The 26,763-nt window shown below is 44.2% G+C and overlaps 3 protein-coding genes across 4 annotated transcripts in view; 2 read left to right on the plus strand and 1 right to left on the minus strand.

Annotated features, from left to right (window-relative positions):
- LOC109889862 (PH and SEC7 domain-containing protein 1) overlaps positions 1 to 2,955 on the plus strand; it is a 41,763-nt gene extending 38,808 nt beyond the window's left edge. For both annotated transcript variants that reach the window (XM_020481629.2, XM_020481628.2), the window contains one exon: positions 303 to 2,955. In XM_020481629.2, coding sequence (XP_020337218.2) covers positions 303 to 617 — 315 coding nt within the window. In that variant the 3' untranslated portion in view covers positions 618 to 2,955. The remainder of the gene's footprint in view (positions 1 to 302) is intronic.
- A 6-nt stretch (positions 2,956 to 2,961) lies between these two features.
- LOC109889861 (nuclear factor NF-kappa-B p100 subunit) lies at positions 2,962 to 25,534 on the minus strand. The gene is made up of 33 exons (XM_031821789.1): positions 25,421 to 25,534; positions 22,324 to 22,426; positions 20,376 to 21,705; positions 20,019 to 20,126; positions 19,078 to 19,272; positions 18,675 to 18,821; positions 18,322 to 18,528; positions 15,714 to 15,951; positions 15,256 to 15,371; positions 14,977 to 15,148; positions 13,353 to 13,400; positions 10,439 to 10,481; positions 10,258 to 10,333; positions 9,861 to 9,901; positions 9,327 to 9,425; positions 8,814 to 8,968; positions 8,518 to 8,630; positions 8,167 to 8,325; positions 7,877 to 7,981; positions 7,703 to 7,785; positions 7,387 to 7,525; positions 7,116 to 7,232; positions 6,802 to 7,005; positions 6,557 to 6,698; positions 6,295 to 6,409; positions 5,883 to 6,090; positions 5,348 to 5,517; positions 5,114 to 5,216; positions 4,595 to 4,806; positions 4,369 to 4,450; positions 4,114 to 4,277; positions 3,861 to 3,972; positions 2,962 to 3,651 (listed from the first exon to the last, which is right to left on the minus strand). Exons 3-33 carry the CDS (start codon positions 21,613 to 21,615, stop codon positions 3,587 to 3,589), a joined length of 5,178 nt encoding a protein of 1,725 aa, XP_031677649.1. The 5' UTR covers positions 21,616 to 21,705; positions 22,324 to 22,426; positions 25,421 to 25,534; the 3' UTR covers positions 2,962 to 3,586.
- Positions 25,152 to 26,763, plus strand: part of LOC109889864 (glutamate dehydrogenase, mitochondrial) — a 38,807-nt gene continuing 37,195 nt past the window's right edge. Inside the window, exon 1 of the mRNA XM_020481638.2 lies at positions 25,152 to 25,794. Within this exon, the coding sequence (XP_020337227.1) occupies positions 25,392 to 25,794 (403 nt within the window). The 5' untranslated portion in view covers positions 25,152 to 25,391. The remainder of the gene's footprint in view (positions 25,795 to 26,763) is intronic.

Genomic DNA, 26,763 nt, shown 5'->3' on the forward strand with positions numbered 1-26,763 from the left:
GGGAGGGATTGATAGTTGTTGTCTGGTTAAATGGAGTGATAGGGATTGATAGTTGTCACAACTGAATAGTTGCAGCCATAGTCAAGCTGAGTTTGGCAGACTGAGTTTGTTTGATATTCAGAATTTTAATGGCTGCCAAATTGTCTACCAAATGTTTCAAGACAATTCCATTCCAGGTTCAGCCAGAATGGAAACTTGATTGCTTTAGCTTGGTGCCAGAATCCAGAACAGATTGCCAAACAATGGCTCTGATCTCAGCAATGCCGAATCCTGTTTGACATCAAGTGTTCTCTCTGGCACAGAAAACTCGCTATGGGACGTACGCAATGCTACTGAGGTCTAAGATCCGGAGTGGGGAAGAGGACCTGTCTCTGTTCGAGTCACGCCTCTTTGAAGATGGGGGTCTCCAGAGGGCCCACTCCAGCCCCACTCTGCGGGAGGAGCACAGCAGCAGCAGCCAGGCCAGCAGTACCAGGGAGCGGGGAAGCAGCAGCAGCAGCCAGGCCAGCAGTGCCAAGGGGGGGGCCAACAGCAGTAGTTCCAGCACCAGGGGGAGCAGCAAGACCAAGCGCTCTGAGCCCCAGAGACACAGCTACAGACAGGCTGTCAAACAGTGAGAGGGACACAAGAGGGTGTTGGGGTGGACAGGGTGGTTTAAACGATTGGATTATCCGTGTCGATCGATACACAAGGACCACTGGTGTGCCCGGTCTCCATGACTGGAAAATGGTGGGGAGGTGAAAGATAATGGGGGGATAGACCTGTTGCATGCTTCTATCCTGAGAAACCACAGACACTGGATGCACCAGGGCTAATTATACAGTACAGTGGATACTCGGTCTCCCATTTTACTATACAAATGACTAACTTCTGCGTGGTCCTACATTACTGGTAATATCCACATTCATTTAATTTGATTATGCTTTTGGACCAATTTCTTGTTGACATAAGAGACAAAGATGGGAATATTACGTTAAATCAGTCATTAGATCTGGGGTTTTTAAGAGGTGTAGGTTGTTTTCCCTCCACGAAGGTTCAGTATCGATCCATTCCATCTACTGTACGTCATTACCGCCCAGCCCACCTCTCGGTGACCATCTAGGAGGGACCGAGACAGAGCTGCATCAGCTGATCTCACTGTTCCCATGGAGACTAAACAGACTCCGTGCCCATGTCAGGACCCCTACCGACCAGAGTGCCAGGACCTCAACCCACCCACGATGCATTTGGAGGAAACTGGAAGGAACACTGTATTCTTCATGAGACATGATCAATTGGAACGAATATAGAAGGTTACTGGACATCATTTTATGATGCTGCATGCACATACTAGTTTTGTTTTCAAAGTCTTTGCTATGATTTTGTTATTCTAATGACTTTTCTGGTGACAAACTGCACTGATCCAGAACCAGGCCCGGTTTGAGTAACTGTGTAGCTCTGCTGGGTCTAATGATTTCTAAAGACCTTTTACACACATCAGCTACGGCACCGAGGGATTTGTCATACTAATGGGGTGATGAAGTAGATTGATCACACAGGCTGGCTATCTGTCCGTTTAATTCACTTTTGAAGAGAACTGCATGCATATCAGGAGCTTGATGACTCTGTCTTCAAGGACATGCTTCACTATATCAAAAGACAATCCTTTTTAAAACATTCTAACGTTATTCACGTGGTGTTTTGCATTTGTACAACTGAAAATGAAACATGACAGAGCTTAGTTTACAGTATATCTCAGCTGTATGTCAAACACTCGTTTTGAAAGTGTCTACAGGAAGAACTCGTCAGATCATTGATGAAATTAATTCAAATGTTGGTAGAATGTTGATTTAAATTCAGTATTATGAATTGTAATGAGGCACCGTCTACCACACCCAATATATTGTATAAAAGAATGTAACATGTGTAAAACTATATAGAATGTTATGGCGTGGCATAGCCATTTTCTTCTCAGGCTGGCAGTGTTGTCTGTAAACTGGTGCAGTAATGCCACAATATAGCCACCAAAGGGGGCAGTTCAAATGGGGAAAGGTTGGTCAGATTGGCTTGACTGTATAATACCGGGTTTATCTGGGTGTCATGGACTCAGAGGCTGCATTTACACAGGCAGCCCAATTCTGATCTTTTCCCACCAATTGGTCTTTTGACCAATCACATCTGATCTGATTGACCAAAAGACCAATTCAAAAATATAGGTCTGCTTAAACACAGCCAGAGTGAAGTCTTACTGCTTTACTTTCCCACCTGTTAAAATATGACCACGGTGAAATGGATGATTCCAGGGGTGGAGGTTCCCACCACCAACAGTATGAGATTATGTTATGTTGTTGAATTAGACAGAATAACCTCACATGGCGGAGATGGTTCTGTGATGAGTCGCCTTGCCTGAAGACATGTGTCTTGAACTGTTACCTAGGCTTTAGCTCAGCGGGTTCAAACCAGCAACATTGGCTGTCATTGTAATTCTATGGGGACCATGACAGGGTGAGGCATGATGTGTTCAGTCATGCAGAATGCCACAATCACTATTTGGGTGTGTCAGGCTCCCACTGTGAATACGTGAGGGACAATAAATCAACAGTAGACCTAAACTAAAGTAGCGTCAAGGACCTTTTTGAGTAGGGCTTCTAAATGTGATCGAACACAGGGGTTATCACACCCTTCTGCACTTTCGGTTAGGGACTAGTGTTGAAGTCTAATATCTTTCTTTTGCTTACCAGTTAACTTGGTCTTGTTGAGTATTTGTCACTGTCAAAAACGTACTGCTATATCTGTACATGTTTCTACTGGACTCACTTCCCATAGACGCTAAAACGTGCAACTTATTTCTATACATTTTTCTTGATTAACTCTGTATATTGTCAATAACACATTAAGATTTTGCTCTCAGTCAAACATACTAAATGGTTTATCTTTTGAGGAATAGTTGACAAAAATAAACACATTTTGAAAAGACCCTTGTCAGGAGAGAAATTCATTTAATTCAACGACAAGATATGGTTAACATTACATGGCAAATACACTCGCAAACGTTTCACACCTGCAATATGGCTGTACAATTATTTGGTGAATGTTAAACCAAATTAATACACAGTATTAGTAAGACTGTCAGCCAATAAATATGTGTGAAATTGATTCATAATTCCATTCAACAATTTGACATTGCATATTTGAGATTCTTATTTATACTTTGACTTTTTGGAAGGTGTCAATGGACCATTAAAGACCAGCCTATCTTTTGTCAACTTTCACCATCAGAAATAATGTAAGGAGATGAGACCACTGTTATAATTATTGTACATATTGAGACCGAGTTGTCCTTAGTTCGTTGCCTTCGGCTCTGTCTGCATAAGAAAAATAACGTACAAGAACATTATCTGGATGCCCAACAATGTGAGTTGTCAACGTTGCAGTCATGGCAGAGAGAATTCTGCATTCATCAGCAAAGGCTCTGGAATGACATCCAATTCTCAATGGTTTCCCCATAGGGTGTGCTGAACAGGGTTTGTTATATCTCCCAGATGAAATGCTGGACTGAAACCTCCCACCCACTGAGCTGGTCCTACCCCCTCACCCTTCCTGGTGCTCACTGGTTGGCCAAGGCTGGCTCATCCATTGGCTGACTCCCAAAGCCGCTGTCCACTGTCTGATCTGAATGGCAGAGTGAGGATGGTTTTTATGTCTCATTTCATATATTAGGCATGAACAGAGTAAATAACATTGAATTAGGATCAATTCTACTGTTTTGGGGAAGGAACCTCTACATACAGTATGCCTTTGCAATGGCATAAGTACATGATAGACTGATAATGTATGTGTGTGCTGGATTGTTTTGACTATTCTAGTGGTCGCTCTGGTACCTGTGTTCTGTTTGTCCTCTCTCAGCTCAGCCCGTCTCAGCAGTCGCACTCCTTCAGTCAGACCCAGAGACTGCAGAGCCTCCACCAGTCCTTCCACTGGACCGCCACCCAACTACACAGAGAGAGAGAGAAAGAGATACTGTCGGCTCACTCGGGCACCATCAGCTTTATTCTCTTCAAGCACAGTCATGCCATTCTAACAGCCTACTTACTTAATACGTAGCCCCTTGCTAGACACAGCCACCCTACTCACCTTGTAATTCTCCAGCAGTTTGTAGCAGGGAGAGGGACTCTCCTGGTACAGGTGTGCCAGGGAGAGCATGTTGAGTTTCTCTGCCAGCTGTCTCCAGGGCACATCGCCCAGACTGAGGAGCTCACACAGTTTATGGAGCGTCTCACTGTCTAGCTGCTCACTTTCTGCTGAGGGGAATGGGAACAGTGGTTAGATTACTGGATAGAGCTCAGGTAATGTTCCCGAGTCAAAATGGTGGCATGACCGTTCTCTTACCGTCCATGCTGTTCGGTTTAGGCTTTTTACTTGAGTTTTGGCTGGACTTGGGTCTCTGTCTGATGTCTAGAAGGTCTCTCACCTGTAGCAGGGGATGATTTGTGTAAGTTCAAAGGCTGGACTGAGGTTAATGCCAATCTATCCACACCACAAACACTACAGCATGTTCTGTTTTTAATCACTTTTTCTACACAAATGTCGGGTTGATAAGACGAATCACTCTCACCTTTTGACATTTAGTAAGGTCAAAGGGTGTATGTCCTGTTGCTGGTCTCTTACGAGGGTTGACTTGTTCTTTCCCCAACGGTGGTGGGATGGTTGGTTGCTGTTGGATCTGTAACTCTCTGAAATCTCTTATTGGTCCATCCTCTTGCTCCTCATCTGAGGAAGAGGAGCTGAAGAAGAGCGGCTCATCATTCTCCAGATTCTTATCGGCTCCTGAGGAGAGGAAAGTCGTTAGTGTTCTATTCACTTAATGGACACTTTTCCAAAGCAAAAAACATGGTGATCAAATAGAGTGAAATGCTTACTCACAAGCCCTTACCAATGCAGTTAAGAAAAAGTGTTTAAAAAGAAGTAGTTAAAGAGCAGCAGTAAAATAACAGTAGCGAGGCTATATATGCACAATGACTGCTCACACACTTCAATCTCGTTTTGTAGTCCAGTCCCTATGTAACTGACTGAGGTAAAAACATTCTGTTTATGTCGTGCATTGGATGGTTGGTAGGGGGTATATATATCTCACCTGCAGCAATGAGCATGGAGCAGAGAGTGGGGGAGCCCTGACTGGCGGCCAGATGGAGAGGAGTGTTCCCCCCAAACGTACACATGTTTACATCTGCTTTCAGCTGTAGGACAGGAGAGAAGGGGACACCACAGGTTAGATAAGAGAGAAACGGAGATGCCACAGAGTCTGAGTAAGAATAGTAGACGTGTAGCTTCATTAAGGTGTGTGCGCACTGGGCGTCAAGTAAGGTACCTCTGTGATGAGAGTGCAGGCCACTTTCAAGAGGTTCTCTCTAACAGCCAGGTGGAGGGCGGAGCATCCACTCCCCCGCTCGGGGTCGTTGATCTTAGCCCCGCTCCCCACCAGCAGACGTAGACAGCGCTCTCCTCCCTTGCGAACAGCCAGGTGGAGAGGATGGAGACCTGAGAAGGAGGGAATTAAAGAGATTAATACCGTCTACTACAGTAATAAGCACCTAGTGAGTCTTAGGCCGGGATTCAATCTGACCGCGCCTGTAGACTAGGCGTCTTTTTAAAAGGCATTGTTCCCACGTTCTGCGGGGACACCGCATTCACAGTAAACGCTTGCTGCATATGCCGGCTCAATCGGAAATTACCTTTAAATGTCAAGGTGTTATAAACACAGACTGGATTGAATCCCATCCTTAAGTTAATTGAAGGCAATCACCATTGCTTAGTTGGTAATTCACATGGTCTAATTATCATGCTCAAGTCTCATGGGCGGAATAAACTCCGATTACCCCCTTCTTTCCACCATCCCAACTCACCATGATAGTCGGCCATGTTGACCAGGTGGTTGTAACGTTCTCCTAGGTGCCCCAGGAGGACCCTGAGTGTGACGTCGTCCCCGGCCAGCGCTGCCAGGTGCAGGGGGGTCCGGCCGTCCCGGTCCAGCAGGGTGGGGTCAGCCCCGGCCCTCAGGAGAACATCCACCACCTTCACCTGCCTGGTGATCACCGCCAGATGGAGTGGAGTCTTCAGAGAGAGAGACGGCGGACACAGTCAGGAAGAATGAATCTCTTCAACACTAAACCACCCCTAACTGTACTACTAGGTAGACCTAAAACGTATTCTAGTTCCCCCCCCCCCCCCAAAGAAAAAGATGTCTGTATGCAAAGATTCTATAGTCCATCTTCTAAAGTTCAATCCAGCCCTGGTGAGTGGCAGAAAGGTCAATACCTGGCTGAGGTGGTTGAGCTTGTCGAGGACTTTGCGTTGCTGGATGGTGAGGAGTGTATGAACCAGCTGCTGGATCACAGCTGACTGCTGGTGAATGATGGCCAGGTGCAAAGGCCTGTGGGGAGACGGAACACAAAAGTGAGCAAAGCAAACTCAATACAAAACACACATGTACAGTATAATGTATAGAATGGAGGCAGACACTCAACTCAGATCCTCAAAAACATGTACTGATGTGCTGTAGAGGCAGAGTTAGACTCACGTGTCTCCGTTTTCATCCTGGACCCCACATAGGTGTCTCTGCATTGCCAGAAGGACCCGGACATCCCCAGTGGTGCAGTACTGTAGGAGAGCCCCAGCTGTCTGCTTGGTCATCCGAGAGGCCCTGCTCTGGAGAGTAGCAACTGGAAACAACAGGATAGTCTTATTAGCATAACACAACTTATGACAATTTCTCCAAAATGTAGCTAGCTAACTCTGCCCCAGCACTGCTATAATATGGCTTACCAATCTGGAAGAGCTGCTGTTGTAGTGGTGAGGCTGTCTGTCCTGGCGTCTGTCCTGGCATCTGTCCGGCCATCCCTCCAGCTTGCTGCTGGGTACCCTCAGCCTGGGCAGTGGTGCCTGACATCTGGGCTCCACCACCCCCAAAACAAGTGAATCCACCCCCCATCCACCCTGATCCATTCATCTGCTGGTTAAACTGGAATCCTGTGGATAGGAAAGAAATGATTTAGTGATGAGGCCAGCACTTCATCTGATATCAACGAGATGAAGGGCAGACAGAAAAGAGTTCAAGTATGTAGATCTAGGTTCCTCACCTGCTCCTCCTGGTCCTCCGGCACCTCTACCTGCCCCCCCAGCCCCTCCCAGAGGCCCTCTCCATGGGTCATTATAGGGGAGGGGCTTCTGCTTCTTACGCTGAACCTCCTCTTTATCTAAGTTACACATGCAGAGGAGAGACAACGAGAGAGGGGAAGAGAGAGGGAGAGGGAGAGGGGAAGAGAAAGTTAAAATGGTTTGATTCAATCCAATGTGACTCCATCATTGTTCTCTCTCGCAGAAGGGATTGTGAGTATCAGACTAACTCACCTTGAATTTGAGGAACGTAGGTGAACTGCTTGGGGTCGCTGCAGTCTCCCACTTTCTTCCTTTTCAACTGGAGGAACACAGTGACTGAACGATCGATCTCTGTGCTGTGGTACGGGGGTGTCTTAAACACGATGGCATACTGCACAGGTAGGGGCCCAAACAGTGACATCAATGAGAGGGGTTTGAGTAAGATCATACATGGTGTGGGGTCAACGTTTGCCAAATAATGTGCTTGGTAGTCACAAGAATACTTATTACTCACACAAAATTCCCCCCGACACACACTCTCACTTCACACTGAGTAAGGACTCTGTACCTGCTTGTGGACATCAGTTGGAGAGAAGTCACCAAAGGCCTCCCAGCTTCCATCCTCCTCGTAGAAGCGGATCTCAATATCATCTGAAAAGTAGAACAAAACATGTGTGAAATTGTGTAAATTGTTTCCCAGACAAACTATTGTAAAATGAGTGCGGGCTGAACTGCCCCTCACCTTTTTGTACTTTGTCACACAGTAGGAAGATCTCATCCCCTCCCAGCACAGACCCAGAGGTCTTATCCATACGGGAGATTTTCAGGTTGGAAGCGTTGGGTGACTCTGGGTGGATAAATATAATCATGTGTTCACTACTGACAGCACTAACACAAGATATTCAACTAAATCAAGGTCTTGATGATTAGTTAATTCATTTAAAATCAGATATGATAGTACTGGTCTAAAACAAAAGCCTATAGGTTCCTAGGACTAGGATTGAAGAACACAGAGATAGAGTTTCTACTCACTGCTGTCAAAGATGGGATTGGAGACCACTGGCTTCAGGGCCCTAGAGAACCCTCCGTTACTGTCCTGGAGGTAGGCCGTGAACTTTAACCTCACTATGTTCAGGTCCATGATCCTGCCCAGCTCGTTGGCTTCTCTCAATATGGCTTGCTCCTCTGCATCTGTGAGAGAGAGACAGAGAGAGGGTGTCTTTGTAGCAGTTTTCACAAACACATTGATTTCTATGCACTAACATGTAAACCATGCAATGAGATTTGCACAAAGTTGTGGGTTGCACGTAGTATATCTCAAGTTAGGATTCCACCCTCAGAGTAGATTCCTCATTTGAAAGGACAGTAAAAGTAGGCTCTTACCAGTAAAATGGTAGTGCTGCCCCCTTTGTCTCCTCTTCTCGTCTCTCAGTCTCTTGAACAACACTTCTCCCACCCCTTTCTTTGTGACATGGAGGATACCCAGGTTACTGAACCTACAGAGGAGATAGAAATCGAATGAGAAACGGGTAGTTTGAGAGATGTTGACATTCACCAGTCAAGTTACGGCAGGTAGCCCAGTGGTTAAGAGCGTTGGGCTTTGTAATCGAAAGGTCGCTGGTTCATATCCCCGAGCCGGCAAAGGTGGAAAACTAGATAGACAACCAATCTGTACTCACTGTGCTGTGAGTTCATTGGGGCCCACATCCACACTGCATTTTCCACTTTCCGTGCAGCAGTGCCTCCCCACCAGACTGTGAGCGTGGACCTGGGGGGGGTCAGAGTGGGTCACCAGCTGCACCTCTACCCTGGCTATCCCAACATAGTTAGACACCTGGAGAGACGCAGACAGAACGAAAGAGAGGGAGTTAAGACAGACCGTTATTGACTAAAGATAACTATGTTCATGTCCTATGAGGCTGGACATCACCTCAATACACCATTACACAGATACCCTAACAACATACAAAGCAAGATTCAGTGGAGAAGCACAACTTTACAGTTAAATTACTGTAACAATTGTTTTCATTCACAATGTGTGTCTCAAACAATAATGCAATGTCAATATATCGTGTATACCCATTCGAAAGCGTATTGGGCTCCATTGAGTTAGAACGCATGGTGAAAAGCAGGCAGACAGTGAAGCTAAGAAAAACAGACAGCCAAGTGTGTACTACAGTACAGTAGCTGACCTTGACAGTGGGATAGGTTCTCCTGTTCCTCTCGCTGGAGGCCCCTGGGAGCCCACCGTGGGACGGACCCTCACACTCATAGCGGAATCTGAAGCCTCTCTGCAGACAGGCGAACAAGGAGGTCAAGAGACAATTCCCCAACATCAGTGCCTGCACTTACTGTAACAAAGAGTCACTTCCTAAATCCTGGACTTTCCAACCCAGCGTCATATTCTAATCCCATAAAGCTAAGACGGGAGTGAGGGACAAGCCTGACATTGGTATCTCGATTTCTACATTCCATTCTAGTTCAAAGGGCACCTTCTTTGGGAGAGTTGAGAGCAGGAGCAAGATATAAAGTACCTATAGGAAAATGGTTGGTGTGAAACAACTGATTATGTGAATGTCATAGTTTCGCAATGAAAGGCGGGAAGAACTCTGTGAATTTGATAGTTTCGAAATTGGTGTTCAAGTCTTATGCAATTACTTTGAACAGAAACAGTAGAGCAAGGGAAGACGTCATTCCACTGTTTAAGAGCAACTCGCTGAGCTCACCTGTTTGGGCTCCTCAAGTATTTGAATGTAGGGTCCATGAACTGTTAACAAAGAAACACAGGGTCACTGTCACTGGAAGATGGAGGCTACAAATCAAGACTCACATCCAAGCCCTTCAAAAATCCAGGGTAGAGAACCCAAAGATTAAAAAAATATATATAGGCAGCATATTTGCATTACATACATGTGCATGGTTCATTGTGTACGATATCATAATTACTATGCACTACATACGGTATGTGCAGTTTTGAAAGATATTTAAACATGTGTCAGTGAGATCCCTTCTACTTGAGTGATGTACGTGCCATATTCACATCATACCAAATAATATTACTACAGTACAACTCGAGTATGCTGTATCCACGTGGTACAACGTGTACACAAGGTACAAACTCACCTGTCTCGGGTACGTAGGGCTCACTCTTGACCTCCACAGGTGGCATGAACTCATAAGTCGATAAGTTCATCATCAGCTGGGGAGATTACATGATTACATTTTTATTTGCATATCTTTCAAAAATGTATTTCATTCTAACATAATATAACGGACATACTGACAAATCAAGCAAAAACATTACCTCATTTTCAATCATTTTCATGCTGTACTGAGCTTCATCCATTCTGAAACACAAGGGTGAAATACAAATTACCAAATGTAGTTTGGTAACGTCGACTCTTTTCTGATCATAAATAACAAGTCTCCATACCTTTCAGTTCTGTAGAGATGTACACAGACAGGAAGTCATTTACTTCAATACTACTCAATGTGAAAAAGTCACTTGACTCACTAAGTCCCCTCTTTTCCCTCTCATCGAGATTTGAAAAAACTAAAATTGAAATAGGAGATGTAACAACAACAACAAAAATGGAGATAACTTCAATCTCATACACTCACACTTTATAGTAATTGAACAAGGAAGGGTGTTGCAGTGTTCTGTTCTTTTCTTACTTTCCCCCTCCCTCTTTTACTCACGCATATCACTTCCTGGAAGTGAGGAAGGAAAAAAAAACAGAGAGGAAATCCCCCAGAATACCAGCTCAGCGCTGCCGCTGATTTCAGACTGACTCAGTACACCAGATACAAAAGCCTGGTGTTTTTTTTAAAATAAAGAGCCTTTATTTCTTTCTCTATAATCTTTCAAATAACATCCAACCTTCTTCCTCTCCATTTTGCATTCGGAAGGTTTTCTTTCAGCAGCTACCCTTCTAAGTTTCCAAAGAAATCCAACTGAACTAAAAAGGAAAGGAGGATGTCTAGTCAGTTGTACAACTGAATGCATTCAACTGAAATGTGTCTTTCTGCAATAAGGCTATTTGAATAAATGTTGTGACTTGATGTGAACTGAGGTTAGCCAAACCCTTCAAAGTGAGACTACAAATGCCCGAACCTGTTTTTCTACTCTGAACAATAGGGAAAAACCCTGACAACAGCCTCCTATTCTAGAATAATGACTACATATCTCCTGTGCCCTCCATATCCAGATGAACATGTTGTAAAACAGCCTCCTTTCTTTGTCTTGAGATGGGGGGGTCAGGTTCTAAGGTCATTGTCAGTGGCTTCCGCTCTGACTGGGCCATGTTCATGTAGTAGGTTTAAGAGTAAGCAGGGTTGGCCCAGGTGCTTTTTATACAGATGAGCAGGATGCTTTTCCGAACGTGTTACATTGTCACGCAAAATGTCACGCCTCTGTGAGACAGTGTCATGATGCTGAATTGAAAGGAAGTCTGTGGTTTGAAGAATGTTAGCAGTGACATCTGTCATCTAAACCAGGGGTGTCCAAACACCAGTATCACCGTGATACTAGGAATTAAGGAAGAAAACATAACAAAACATGAAGCGGACTCCGAATGTTGTAAAAAAACAGCCGTATGTTGACACAGAGTCACATTTGTTATTTTTGCTGAAGTAGGTTGTAGCCCTTCACACTGGTGGCATGCAGTGGCTGTACAGTAACATGCTATAAATGTCAGAGTTCAGACTCTGTGCTTCACAGCACTGTATGGGTTTTCACTGACAGACGTTCTGAACTTGAGCACTGAATGTGACAAGAAGTCACATTGTCTGAGTGAGGGAAATGCTACATTTTGAAAGAGACATTGAGGATTATAGTAAATAACGCTTTGATGTCATACAAGCAAGCCAAACGCCCGTCCAAATGCGTACTAAAACACATTTCCATATCATAAAACTCAATTTCTACATTGTCAACGTTTATGATCACTATGTTTGATGTACAGTTACAAGATGACATGGCGTCCTAGCCCTGGGTTGTTCTGACCAAAATGTCTGTTGTGTCTGCAAAACACACTTGAACGCACACAAGTCTTTTCTAGGCACCAAAATGACGATCTGTTTCTCTAAATTGCCCTGTGAAAGCCTTACACTGTAGAATCATATTTTATAACTTAGCTGGTCATGTTGGCAATAGATTAAGCTTTCAAATGATGCCCACCTGGCCCAGATTATGATTTATAATGGGCTGTTTTTGGATTTGCGTAACAACAACAACATGCCTTAAGAACCGTGTACACTTTGGGGAGCTGTGGCCACTGGGAGACACCCGTTAGTCCTCTCACTGAAACCCATTTTTTGGTCTGATGTTGCATCTACCCCACATTTTCCTGGAATATTCTTATCATGTTACTGAACGTATCCAGTACCTTCAGATTTTGTTATCAAAAAATGCGGCTCAAAGTACAGCACACATCAAATCAACAGTGTAAATGTTTGGATTCAGTCTTGTGTCAGGTGAACCGTTCTGTCCTCAACTTTGGTCTAATCATTTCCCCATAATCTCCAAACTGTTCCCTTTCAACTGCTACCAGGTTTATGCATATGCTTTTCATATTTATTCTGTAAGACACATTTCATTTAGCCCTGTCCATATAGGCTAATTCCCACGAGTAAAGGTTAACTAAAAGGACCATAGAGTGAAATCGGCTTCGGTTCTTTTTTTGCAAAGGAAAATCTGGTATCACAGTGCTGCGCTACCGGTATTGTGACAACACGAAACCAAACGGAGGCCTTTGTTTTATAGATTAGATTCCGAGTGGCATAAGAGAACGATGCGTGGACATATCAGAACACTCAAGAACGTGTACTTGTGTATGAACAGATTAATATGGCATAGACAACAATTAGATCAAGTTGGCAAACAGCACCACCTCCAGCGGCAGAATAGGTCTCCACCTTTCAGAAGTAGCACCATGAACACAGCTGCCATTTTCCTCAAGTCTTCGTCTCGCACTAGGCCTACTCCACCTGAGCTATCAAAGCGTGCCAGCTAAAGAACAGCAGAACGTTACGCAACACTAAAACAAACAAACATTTACTGGTTCATTCCTTTAAAACAGACCTCACTCTTGACCCTGATCCATAGATCCAGTCTGTTCAAATTGACCTCAATCAACTGTAGAGGACAATCAACTGTCAAAAGACTGTAGAGAGACCCCTCAACAAAGCAGCACAACAATCACAACAGCAGTACGTACCTTAGTGCTTCAGACATGATGCCTGTCAGTGGATCATAGATGACGATACTTCAGGCTCACTGTCCGCTCCCTGCAATAGGAAACTGTTATTAGTCCATTGGTTATTTCTAATTCAGAGGGGTTGGGTTAAATGCGGAAGACACATTTCAGTTGTACAACGGACGAGGTATCTCGTATCCCTTTCCGTTCCCTTATTTCCTATGGGTTTAACAACATCATCCCACCGTTTGCCCCTCAAACCATCACTATAGTGGCTCACCACAGCAAGTTTGTGTGTTCATATCCAAATAGTACAGCAGCAGACTAATACGGGAATTTCCAGGCCCTGGTTGCTGAGATGTGGCCAAACCCGCAACCCACTTTTCCCCATGAAACGATGTTGAACAAATTAGAATGAATGTACATAGTCAGTAAGCATAGACAATCAGTAACAATCTTGCATAATGAGAGCTTTATTAGTTGGTCCAATTTGTACATAATCTTCTTGTTACATATTTATTAATGAAATAACTTAGTCTGCTGATGCCTAGGCTTCAGCTGTAGACCTATCATCACCTCACAGCCAGTCAACAATTTATGGCTGTGCGTTCATTGAGCACAACAAATATGCTTCCGCCATCATTTGTAAACAAATTCATACGACATATAGTATTAAAGCATATTCTTACGTCTGGCGGGGTCCCATTTCAATGTATCATCCTTTTAAAATCATTTTTGTTTATGAATGTTTTCTGATGCATATATAGCCAAGGGTTTATGAAGGCATTAGGCCGTTAAAGTTGTTTCATAACTTCAAACCATAATTTATAATGGAAAGTTGTGGCATTTTCAGCAAGATATAGGGTATATATAGGCTTGTCAAAGGACTCTGTCCTGGATTACATATAACAGGGAAGACTACAACATACATGCAACCACTGTTCATAAAATCCCTTACCTTACAACTCCTCTGAACTCGATCCACCTCTAAGGAGAGAACTGGGCAGCACGACTGCTGCTGCTGAAGTTGATCAAACCGATGATGAAATGTCAGGGCGTACCTCAAAAGTACAGAGCACAGTGTTCACTTCACTGTCGGCTCAAATCCGGGATTTGTTCCATGTATTTCCCCATCTATTAAACTGTCGATTTTCTCATATTTAGCTATCTGTTATGATAGGCTGCTTCTCTTGTCTACGGTCTATCAAGCCAACTGGAAAGCCCCGGAGAGCTGGGGGAATTCCGCAGACACGTGTCAAACTCGAGCTACCAATTGGTTGTGGGAAGTGCCCTTCCTACAAACTCCCGCCCTCATTGCAACAGCAATAAAATGATCTGGACTGGTTCTAGCAAGGATGTAATGGATGTTTGTATATTTTAGTAATAAAATGTGACATGGACAGAAACAAAATATATATGGTACTATACTGCAATATTTGTTCACTGAAAATATATATTTTTATTTCACAAGGAAAAATTATTAATATTCCAACAAAGTCATACAAACATGACACCAATTTACATAAACATAGTACTTTCAGGGAGGCCTAAACATACCTCAAAGATCTGTGATGACTGTGGTAGGGTAGTACAAATACATTCATGTGACATTTGGAGTTGATTCAAGTGAGCCGAGACATGTTATGATTTGGGGTCATGAAAATCCAGCAGTAGAAAGTCCTGGGCAGTGGGGACACTGTTCTCGTCACACAGGAAGTGGCTGCGGACGGTGAGGAGGAAGGTGCGTCTGGGAATGGACAGCAAGGAATAAATCCTCTCAGCCACTACCTGGACTAACCTCACATCTGACCCTGGAGCTGTGGGAGAAAGAGACATAATAATGTCAGTGTCACAAAGTGCAGGTGGATGAGTGACAGAAAGATAAGAGGCATGGGTTTGGCGGTGGGAAAACACATCCTCTTACCGACCGTCTTGCTCAGCTTGTCAGGAGGAGTGTCGAGCAGCATCTTCTGCAGCAGGACAGGTGGCACCTGCACACACACCTGGCTTTCCCCATTCTTCACTGTCAGTATTACTGGCCTGGAGTTAAGTGGGAAAGTCACTTTACTAAACCAAAACACAAGCCAAACAGTCAGATGGTACTATCACAGTGTAAGCTAGTATTGGAGCTTGAAAAAGCCATTTGCGGATGATATGTTCACCTCTTTTAGAAAATGAGAGCTATTCAGGCTGCTTGAGTTAATTACCGGCCAATTCCATTTCCATTTGGATTGAGTGTGTTTGGTACGCCTGAGAAATGGACACTTCCACGAAGATAATGAGAGTCAGTGAGTGAAGCATTATTAAGGTCTCTCTGTATACCTTAATGTAATGGAAATGCTCGTGATGTTGGTGAGATGCACCGTGTTGTGCTTGTAGGACCTGTAATAGCGTCGTACTCCAGTATGGGGGAGGCAGGGGTAGCAGGGACAGTAGATCCCGTTGTCATCTGTGTCCAGCTCGGCAGCGCAGCGCCCACAACCTGTGAATGTGATGTCACCTGACACTGTGTCCAGGATACTCTCCAGATGCGTGTCGCTGTCCATCCGCTGCAGTGCATTCTGGGAGGGGCTGCCTTGAAACTGGAAAGCTGTGACGTGAACTCTCAGTTCCACATCACCTTAAAGGACAAAAAGCAACAAATGATAAAAGTCAAATATAAGTAAAAACAAAAGAGAAACATTACATCTGCCTGAGGGTGATGCCACACAAGCACTTGCACGCAGCAAACACACACAGGTTGTTACACAGGTAAATAGTGGCACACAAGCGCTTGCACGCAGCAAACACACACAGGTTGTTACACAGGTAAATAGTGGCACACAAGCGCTTGCACGCAGCACACACACACAGGTTGTTACACAGGTAAATAGTGGCACACAAGCGCTTGCACGCAGCACACACAGGTTGTTACACAGGTAAATAGTGGCACACAGAAACACACAGTTGGCCTTGCAGTGTTGAATATTGTTCTCCTGGATGTCTTTTGTTTAGCATTACTGTCTTGTTGTTTTTGTCTTTAAAAAAAAAGTATCCATTGTTGGTCGTTGGCACATCGTGTTTGTTTGAATTTTAAAGAACAATTGTACAATTTTTTTGTGAAGAATCAACAACAAGTGGGACACAATCATGAAGTGGAACGACATTTATTGGATATTTCAAACTTTTTTAACAAATCAAAAACTGAAAATTTGGGCGTGCAAAATTATTCAGCCCCCTTAAGTTAATACTTTGTAGCGCCACCTTTTGCTGCGATTACAGCTGTAAGTCGCTTGGGGTATGTCTCTATCAGTTTTGCACATCGAGAGCTTGAAATTTTTTCCCATTCCTCCTTGCAAAACAGCTCGAGCTCAGCGAGGTTGGATGGAGAGCATTTGTGAACAGCAGTTTTCAGTTCTTTCCACAGATTCTCGATTGGATTCAGGTCTGGACTTTGACTTGGCCATTCTAACACCTGGATATGTTTATTTTTGAACCATTCCATTCTAGATTTTGCTTTATGTTTTGGATCATTGTCTTGTTGGAAGACAAATCTCCGTCCCAGTCTCAGGTCTTTTGCAGACTCCATCAGGTTTTCTTCCAGAATGGTCCTGTATTTGGCTCCATCCATCTTCCCATCAATTTTAACCATCTTCCCTGTCCCTGCTGAAGAAAAGCAGGCCCAAACCATGATGCTCCACCACCATGTTTGACAGTGGGGATGGTGTGTTCAGGGTGATGAGCTGTGTTGCTTTTACGCCAAACATAATGTTTTGCATTGTTGCCAAAAAGTTCCATTTTGGTTTCATCTGACCAGAGCACCTTCTTCCACATGTTTGGTGTGTCTCCCAGGTGGCTTGTGGCAAACTTTAAACACCTTTTATGGATATCTTTAAGAAATGACTTTCTTCTTGCCACTCTTCCATAAAGGCCAGATTTGTGCAATATACGACTGATTGTTGTCCTATGGACAGAGTCTCCCACCTCAGCAGTAGATCTCTGCAGTTCATCCAGAGTGATCATGGGCCTCTTGGCTGCATCTCTGATCAGTCTTCTCCTTGTATGAGCTGAAAGTTTAGAGGGACGGCCAGGTCTTGGTAGATTTGCAGTGGTCTGATACTCCTTCCATTTCAATATTATCGCTTGCACAGTGCTCCTTGGGATGTTTAAAGCTTGGGAAATCTTTTTGTATCCAAATCCGGCTTTAAACTTCTTCACAACAGTATCTCGGACCTGCCTGGTGTGTTCCTTGTTCTTCATGATGCTCTCTGCGCTTTTAACGGACCTCTGAGACTATCACAGTGCAGGTGCATTTATACGGAGACTTGATTACACACAGGTGGATTGTATTTATCATCATTAGTCATTTAGGTCAACATTGGATCATTCAGAGATCCTCACTGAACTTCTGGAGAGAGTTTGCTGCACTGAAAGTAAAGGGGCTGAATAATTTTGCACGCCCAATTTTTCAGTTTTTGATTTGTTAAAAAAGTTTGAAATATCCAATAAATCTCGTTCCACTTCATGATTGTGTCCCACTTGTTGTTGATTCTTCACAAAAAATACAGTTTTATATCTTTATGTTTGAAGCCTGAAATGTGGCAAAATGTCGCAAAGTTCAAGGGGACCGAATACTTTCGCAAGGCACTGTATATATATATATATATATATATATATAAATATAAATAAATAAAAATGGTCAGCAACTTCTAAATGGGTTGTGAGAACAGCAATTTAGTGCTGAACCTGCTACTTTTCAATACAGAAATGCATTTACAAAACTGCTGTACTACATGACAGAACCACTATTTTTCGATTTCTCAAGTGTTGTAACATTTTTGTGGCTTGACCAACCAAAATCCAATTGTATTTTCCTGTGACCCTACAAATAAACAAAGTAATGTTCCTGGTCAAAACCCATGTTGTGACCCAGTAGGAATTGCAATGGCCATGAGTCACGCGTAGGTCCCAACCCACTATTTGTCAAACAAACACTGATGTAGCGGCTTACCAGTGTACTTCTGGGACAGGAGAGTGTGCAGGTCTATCTCCAAGCTGGTGCTGGTATGTTTGGCAGGGCCTGGCCGGTAGAACTCCAGCGCCCGCGTGTCGTCGGGGAAGAGAGGCTCACAGGAGCCCCAGGGGGTGGAGTGCAGCTCCAGCAGGCCTGTTGTCATACTCTCTCTTACCAGGAGCAAACGGAAAACCCACACTGCATCTGCACAGGAGCAGGGGGCAGTAGCTCACTCATGCAGCAAAATCTAAATAGCTGGTTAGATTATGTAACGCATACAAGTAGAAGGATTGCTAGCACTTGGCTAAATGTTTAGCAAAGTTAGTAACTCATTCTTACTTGTATTTTACCTTTGTTCCTGTTGATACGCTGCAGCCAGGTCAAGGCAGCTCCCCAGAGCACCACTGCCCCCTGCTGTCCATCCCCCTGCTCTACAGTCAGCACAGCCTTCAGTACTCCTCCTACCCTGGACGTGCCCTCTGCCTCGGCTCGCCACCCTGGGTTACACACAGAGTCAGACACACAGGCTGCTGCTGTCAACACTCATGTATTGATCGATGTCCATACAACCACCTTCCATATTAAAGTCAAACAAAATGCATAGCAAACAAAAGGGATACATTCAGAAGTGTGCGCATACCTGTCTGAGTGACAGCTGTGGCGATCTCGGTGCATGTGACAATGCTATGTTGTGTGTGTGAAAAATATAGTGTGTGTTTACATGATGTAATCTCCTAGTCTGAGGCGTATTACCTGTGATCATCTCAGTGTGTGTGATTCGAAGCAGGGCATGCACCAGTGTGTCAGGTCTCAAGGTCCTGAGACGGGCGTGGGAAATGGTGTTAGGATCCTGAGGGACGCGAGGAGGGAGGGACACCAGCAGGGGACGCTTCTCACGCAGGTAACCACACAGAGACCTCAGTGTCCGGCCATTCACATTCTGTGGGACTGCAGAACACAGAAACTTTTGTCAATCCCCTCTAGATGTAACGTGGGCTTTTTAAGGACTCAACAGTCAGAGATGAACATGTGCAAGGGGCTTTCACAAACACTGACATCATGTGAAGATCAACACCCTCTGAAACGAGTGTTCAATAAAAAACAAGACATCAGGAAGCTATTCAAATGGTCACACTATGGCAAGAGCAGAGAGCAACAGTGAGTAAGTGAATCTACACCATAAATCAAGACAACTGTGAAAGTGTGATTAGAAATTCTAGAACTTCTAGGGAGGGGTGATAAATGTGCCGCAAGATAAATTGACAGGCACGTGCGAAATTCCCTGCCTAGTCACCAGATTAAAAAATATATATATATTTAACTTGGCAAGTCAGTTAAGAACAAATTCTTATTTACAATGACAGCCTACCAGGGTACAGTGTTCAGGGGCAGAACGACAGGGTTTTACCTTGTCAGCTCAGGGATTCGATCCAACAACCTTTCGGTTACTGGCCCAATGCTCTAACTAGGCTACCTGCTGCCCCAACGGGGACAAGGCCTACAGGTGCCCAGGTTGGAATCTAAATAGTTGGCTGATTCTACTCCTCTACTTCCACAGTTTATTGTATCCATATGGCTTTGGCATGATATTCGATTCATAGTAATTAATTTATAAATATGTCACCACAATTAAGACACAGTGGTTTACAAATGGCTTGTGAATGATGTGGTGTTTCCTGTCTAAACAGCCCCACCTAGAGGTGAGCTGCTGCCAGTGACTTGGCCCAGGTTGAGGAGCTTGCTGCTGTACGACGACTGCAGAACCGTCTCTCCTCTCCACTTGTCCTCATTCACCATCACACCTGTCATGATAACACAACAGGTACAGTAGCTGTTACTCCTGTATCATATATACAATTGATAGTCTATTGGTAGCAAGTACAAATATAAGGAGCAAATGCAAGGAACTTCCTTGCACCCTTGATTGTGTTTACTGTAGTACATAAACTGGACAAAAGTGAGTACTTGCAACTGCACGAGATAACAGCACTATTTTATCTATAAAAGATTTATAACAAAGTAATACAAGTAACTGGGTAGTTTATACCTACCAGTGATGAGCAGCACATCTCCAGAATACACAGTCAGGGCCCAGAATGCTGCCCTCCTCCACAGGACCACCTTCATCTCCACTTCTGATTGGTCAGTAACCACCACAGAGGCCAGGGGGATACAGGAGCCAGCAGACGCCCCGGACCTCACTCTGATCTCCTTCAGATGACACGGGTGCACCACGGCCACTAAGATGGAGTAACGCACTCCCTGGGTGCCACATCTAGCCAGTGTGGTGTGGGCTTGGGAAGTAACACAACCCTTCCCTGTAGTCTGGTCTGATGACTGATCAGTTCTGCCTATTGTGGGGGAGACTTTACTCCTTTTAGGGGCTGGGGGTGCCGGTGAGGTATTTACAGGGGATCTAGGTGATGGGAGAGGGCTTTTGGAGACTACACCCACTTCTTTGTTCCCCATTGGGTTACCCTGAGAGCAGAGCACCCCATCAGCAGTGGCCTCCAGTATCACCCCTCCTTCCTCCTGCCTCTGGCTCAGCAGGGGCTCATAGAAGAGCTCCATGGAGCCCTGCTGGGTCCCTCCTTGGCCCCGCTCTCTGGGGGACTGAGTGGGGGTGGCTGGGCTGTACAGCTCTGGGGAGCTGGTGAAAGTGGATGGCGTGGATTTAGGTGGCGTTTGTGGAAGTCTGGTTTTCACAGGGCTGGTTTCTGGTTGTCCCCCCAGTCTTCCTCTCAGGAGCAGGGCCTGGCTGACTGTCCATGCACTGAGGTACTCCGTCTCCACAGACACAGACTGAGCAGGGGCTGGATCTAACTGGATGCCTGCTCTCTCAGGGGCAGACTCAGGCCCTGGGTCAGGCTGCCCGGCAGGGAAGCAGCTGTCCAGATACTCCTTCACTGATTCAGAACACATGTCCTCATCATTAACAACTGTTTGCTCATTCTGGGGAGTTGAGCTCGCCAAAGGGGCCAGGCCAGCCTGGGTTGTCTCTTTACAGCCTGGTTCTCTCTGTAAGGGAAATCCGGTTTGGGTCTCAGGACCTTGGAGACTGGTACCGTGCTTGCTGGTACTGGGCAGCTCTCCGGGCTCTGATGAAGCGTCAACCTCACCTCGACCGTCACTTCCATGGATCCCACCCTCATCTTCCCTGGCCCTCAGTCTGCCCCCCTGCCAGCAGAGCTCCATGGTCCTCCACTGACCAGACTTTCCCTCATCAACATCAGACACAGGTGTGAGGGGAGGGGCACCCATGAACACATACATTTTGGGTTTGTCGGTCATGCTGCTGTTTTCACTTAAAGCCACATGTCAGAATCTCTTGGGTTCCATAGACACTGCGATGCAATCCTTTCCTCGGAACAGAAAATACTCCTGTGAAGAAAACATAATCTACGATATAACATATGCATGTTGATAATGATTACTTCATCCCTTTGATAGATTTCTAATGTTAATATGGTTATTATGTAGGCTAATGCTTAGTAAATGTATGTGTTTCTTGGTCAAATAAAGATGAACTCTTTGCCACAGTATGATGCCAAAGAGCAGGACTAGAGGATTTTAAGGTGGGACACTGTAGAGCCCAAACTCACTGATTTGCGAAATCACCTTGGAGGGGTTGAATACTGTAACTCAGTGGAATTTGACTTCCTCTCTTTAAACAGGGCACATTTCAAAAAGGACAAAGAAGGATGTTTAGCTACTGCTTGGGAGGACAAATAGATGTGTTTCGTCAAGCAAACCTCACACGAGTCAGCAGAAAGCGTAATGGTGATTTGAAAAACATGGTAGAACCCCCCCACGGTCAAACCCCCCCTCCACACTCAGTACAGGGATTTTAGTGCAGCAGAGGTATACAGCGCCACAGCTGGCAACAATAACAGAGGTCATTAGTCACAGACTCTGTTAAATACACATGTTCCTGGAATGTGATGTTTCTTTGGAAAAGCCAAAAAAGGCCATGTGTTTGAGTAACTCCCTAGAACTCACCAACCAGACGATGGGTGTTGTGAGCACGTGGGCCAATGATCCACCAGAACTGTCCGCTTTGAAACCACATCAAGGTTGATCGCAGCCCTTGAACTAGAGAACGCTGTGGTGAGAGACAGGAGAAGATGGGAGTGAGGAGGGGGTGTAGGCCTTCTGATTGTCAATGTTGTGAGTGTGCTTATACCACAGACACTGCCAGAGTTGGTGCAGCTGTAGAACGTTTTGAGGCTCTATTAGCATAGTTGTGGTTGATCATTGCTAGATTTCTTATTTAAGAAAGCATGGTGGACTGGACTCTGTGTCTGTGTGTGTGCGTGTGTGTGTCCAGCACTAGGGGTGATCTTATCTGTTTACTCAGGGTAGAGTCCACAGCAAGGGTTCAGTAGTAAGGAATTACAAACTGAAACAGCTCCAACCTGTTTGATATCAGGTTGCATCAGCCAGTGCTGTGCCTTTTAGACATGTGTAAGCAAACCCTTTGACACACTGCCCAGTAAGCAAAATGAGGTGGAAAGACCTCTTTTAGATGTCTTTTCCAGACGTTGACATCACGTGCATTTCCGGTGCTGAATGAAAGGTTAGAAGACATCCTATTTCCAGATGTCGAAAATACATTGAAAATATGTCTTATACGGATGTCAAAAATATGTATATTCCGGACATTGAAATTAGGTGCTGAATGAAAAAGTACAAAAACAAATTTTCCAGACGTTGAACATTCTGCCTGTCTGCCTGTCTTTCCCAGACTATGAAAAGTTCTCATTTACAGACATTGAAAATACATATTTTTCAGTCATTGTTTCTATGGCCAAATTTCAACTACTACACATTCTCAAATAAATAAGCATTATATCACAATAATAATTTCACACCTCTTAATAGGAGAATTGCCCAAAATGTAGTATTGCACCCATGTACTGTATCACATGCACTTATGTTAACTTTTTCAAAAGCTTTAAAACTGGCAACAATGATATTCAAAGTTGTCCAACATACAGAATAAAGGTTATATTTATTAATTTTTTGCTATGAATGTGATAGGTTGTTGTTAATCTACTTTAGTTGAATGCACTGAAGTCAGTCCTATAAGTCACACTAGATAACAGCGTCTGCTGAATGAAAGTTCTCAGGACATATAAAAACAAACACTTGCAAAGCATGCTGGGTATTATTTTAAGGAGCTCCGACCCCAAACATGTAAACATTTGGTCGGTGCGGACCAGAATCATTGATGTCTAGGCTATTTTTCACAATTTCGAATATCACAGTACAGTAGAGCACAGTAAAAATAGAGTACAGTATAGTACAGTTCTATATGGTACAGGACAGTAGAGTTTTATTCAGTAGAGTACAGTACGGTACAGTAGTTTAATTCATTAGAGTAGACTACAATACAGTACACTTTACTCTAGTGTGTTCTATTGTACTGTACATTTCCTTACTGTACTGTGCACTACAAGGATGGGCCCGCGGTTCAATTTCCTCAAAAACTTTTTTAGGAACTTACTGTTGAGAGTTAAAATAATAGAATACACAAGGTGCCATTTTGAAATTTGGTTGTGCATCAGCACTATTTCTCTCGTCATGTCAGTCACTGAATTAGCCCATGTCAGGTATAATGTTTTAGATTGGTAAATTAACTTGCTGCTAGATTATCTCAACTTGTAGTAATCATGGTTGAATTACCGACTGTGGGGCCCACATTGATTTTGTTAGTCACTCTCACTAAAATATGATATTAAAAACTGCAAACATCTTTCTCCAGCCTATGGCAAAATATGTAGAAATGCAGGAAATTGGCTGTTAAAACTGCAAATTTTTCTCTCCACCCCATGGAAAAACAAGTAGAATTGCATGAAATTAGTCTGCTTTCAAGAGGGTTCTGACCTGCATGTGTGGGTTTGGATGTGCGTATACTGACCCCGAGCCACTAAGGTTGAATTCAGATTTTTTGTGGCCCCGACCTCCATCAAAGTTGCCCATCTCTGGTGTACTGTAATGTACTGTATAGCTCAGTTGTAGTTCAGTTGGTAGAGCACGGCGCTTGCAATGTCATGGTTGTGGGTTCGATTCCCATGGGGGGACCAGTATGAAGATGTATGCACTCACTGCTGTAAGTCGTTCTGGATAAGAGCATCTGCTAAATTACTAAAATGTCAAATGTACTGTTATCTGCTGTGCTCTACTGTCAAAACTTGTGAAACATAGATGTCTATGATTGGTTCAGATTTAGTCCTTTCCAGACCAACCGATCATAGACGTCCATGTTTGGACTAAATCAAGGCTGGTCTGGACCAAATCTGAATGTCTATGTTTTGGCCAAATATGGTGCGGACCGTCAAAAGATGTCGCCTGACGACAAATGCTTGGGATGCTAGATCTACATCTAGACGTCAGATTGGGCGTCACTCAAAGTGAGTCTTTCAAAGTGACAGAACTTTTGATTGGGGTTTGGGAGCAATCTAAGGGTGCTGCAGTTCAAGATATCAATTTTGAAGACCCAAAATGTGTATCGCAATCCATTTATTTTCCATAATTCAGTACTTCCTGTATACCCCACACCCTTGAACATACCCCTCTCCAACTCATGAATTGATATTCTACAAATACAAATTAACTCTCTACCACAACATTCACTGTGCAGGATTACACACACGTTTTTGACATTTTGCTTGAATCAATGTCAAAACAACCAGGCCATGTTCAGTACGAAAACATTGTGGAACGTTGCAGATATAAATGCTATGACTAGACTAGCCTGATGTGATTCCTTATAAATATCACACATTTATATCTGAACGTTGCGTCCTGCTGAAAACGCCAGGGAGCGCAGAAAATGTGTCGCGGAGGCGCGCATTAATTTGCATGCGCGTTCAAGTGGAACCCTCCCAGTGAGGGGGGAATCCACACAAACACGCCTGCCTTTAAAACAAGAAAGGGGACGCATGACTGCTGTAAATTCAATTCGAAACGGGGACAGGACAAGCCGTTGTCTTGTAATAAGTTTTTGGTTTGCCTTCACTTTTCTTTGAATATCATTCGTTACTAACCCGCTACCTCAGTTAAAAATGTACAGATATTTCGGAGAATTACTTACTCGTGGTGCAAGCAGTGCTCTGGCCTCGGGATGTGTTGAGTCGGCTCTTCCAGGTACCGCGTCGTTGATGAGGGTGCGCCACTACAGCGAGGTCGTGGGAGAGAAAGATGCAGATGACCCCAACTTCTTTAAAATGGTGGAGGGATTCTTTGACCGCGGTGCTAATATCGTTGAGGATAAACTGGTGGAGGACCTCAAGAACAAGGAGACGCCAGTGCAGAAGAGACACAGAGTTCGCGGAATTCTCAAGATTATCAAGCCCTGCAACCATATACTGAGTGTATCGTTCCCCATCAAGCGAGACAACGGCGAATGGGAGGTGATTGAGGGGTATCGTGCCCAGCACAGCCAACACAGGACCCCCTGTAAAGGAGGTAAAGCGGGGAAAGTGAAATGACAGTGAAGGGGCGTGGGGTCATAATGTAACTAGCATGTTCGCCAGCCTGTCAACTCCTGTTCAGATGGTTCAAATATTTTCAAACTTTCCTAAGCTACGTATGTTTCGATGCTAGCTCGCTAATATTGACTTTTAAACCTACTTTGTGTGAGGACGCGGCTGGTTTCCATGTCTTGCTAGCTACTTTGACAGTCAAATCATGCCCCCCCGGGGGGCCAAGCAAAACAACATAGTTAACTTACGTTAACGTTACCACCTTAAGGTAATATGCATTGGCTTAATTACTAACTAGTTAACTAGGTAGCTTAGCTATCCATCACCAAGCCAGCTAGATAAGTTATGACACACGTACAACCGTATTCTGTTGCTAGTACTCCATGTACAATGATGATGTAATAAATCAAACTATAAAACGAAAGCTGATGCACAAAAGGTCTTTCGTCAGTCACCGGGCAAATTAGCATCTGAGGTTGCAGGGGCCTAGCTTCTTTTGTCTTCTTCTGAGGTTTAACGGCGGTTGGCATCCAATTTGTTGCATTACCGCCACCTACTAGACTGGAGTATACAACTCCCTTATACTTTGCTTGATTTAAAAAATATATATATAAGTACCCTACCATCTAACACTACTCACTAATTTCAAAATGAACACCACCCTACTCCACTAATGCAATGTATTTATTCCTACCTCATGCCATTCTGAAAGGATGGGACATCACCACTTAACACACCCTGTAACTCTTCTGATGTCAAGTTCTCTGCAGCTGCCACCACAACCTCAATTTTCTGCGTCTTCCATTTCATCCCTGCAGTACAGTTGATAACCATTGCTATGAATGCTAAAAATCCAGTCTTACTGAAATGTATCACTTTTTGGCCTATCCCTCTGTACTGGTATATCGCTACTACTCTCACCACTCCTCCCCCTTAACTCGTCTTCCTCTAC

The sequence above is a fragment of the Oncorhynchus kisutch genome, linkage group LG4, assembly GCF_002021735.2.
Source record: "Oncorhynchus kisutch isolate 150728-3 linkage group LG4, Okis_V2, whole genome shotgun sequence".
NCBI classification, from domain to species: domain Eukaryota; kingdom Metazoa; phylum Chordata; class Actinopteri; order Salmoniformes; family Salmonidae; genus Oncorhynchus; species Oncorhynchus kisutch.

What these genes read in the sequence shown, in the direction of transcription:
- LOC109889861 (XM_031821789.1), bottom strand. Translation starts at nt 21,615, where the DNA reads ATGACCGACAAACCCAAAATGTATGTGTTCATGGGTGCCCCTCCCCTC. An exon ending in GGAGTACGACGCTATTACAG is followed by an intron (nt 15,372 to 15,713) that starts GTCCTACAAGCA and finishes ACTTAACTCCAG; the next exon opens with GCCAGTAATACTGACAGTGA. An exon ending in ACCTTACTAAATGTCAAAAG is followed by an intron (nt 4,451 to 4,594) that starts GTGAGAGTGATT and finishes CCCCTGCTACAG; the next exon opens with GTGAGAGACCTTCTAGACAT.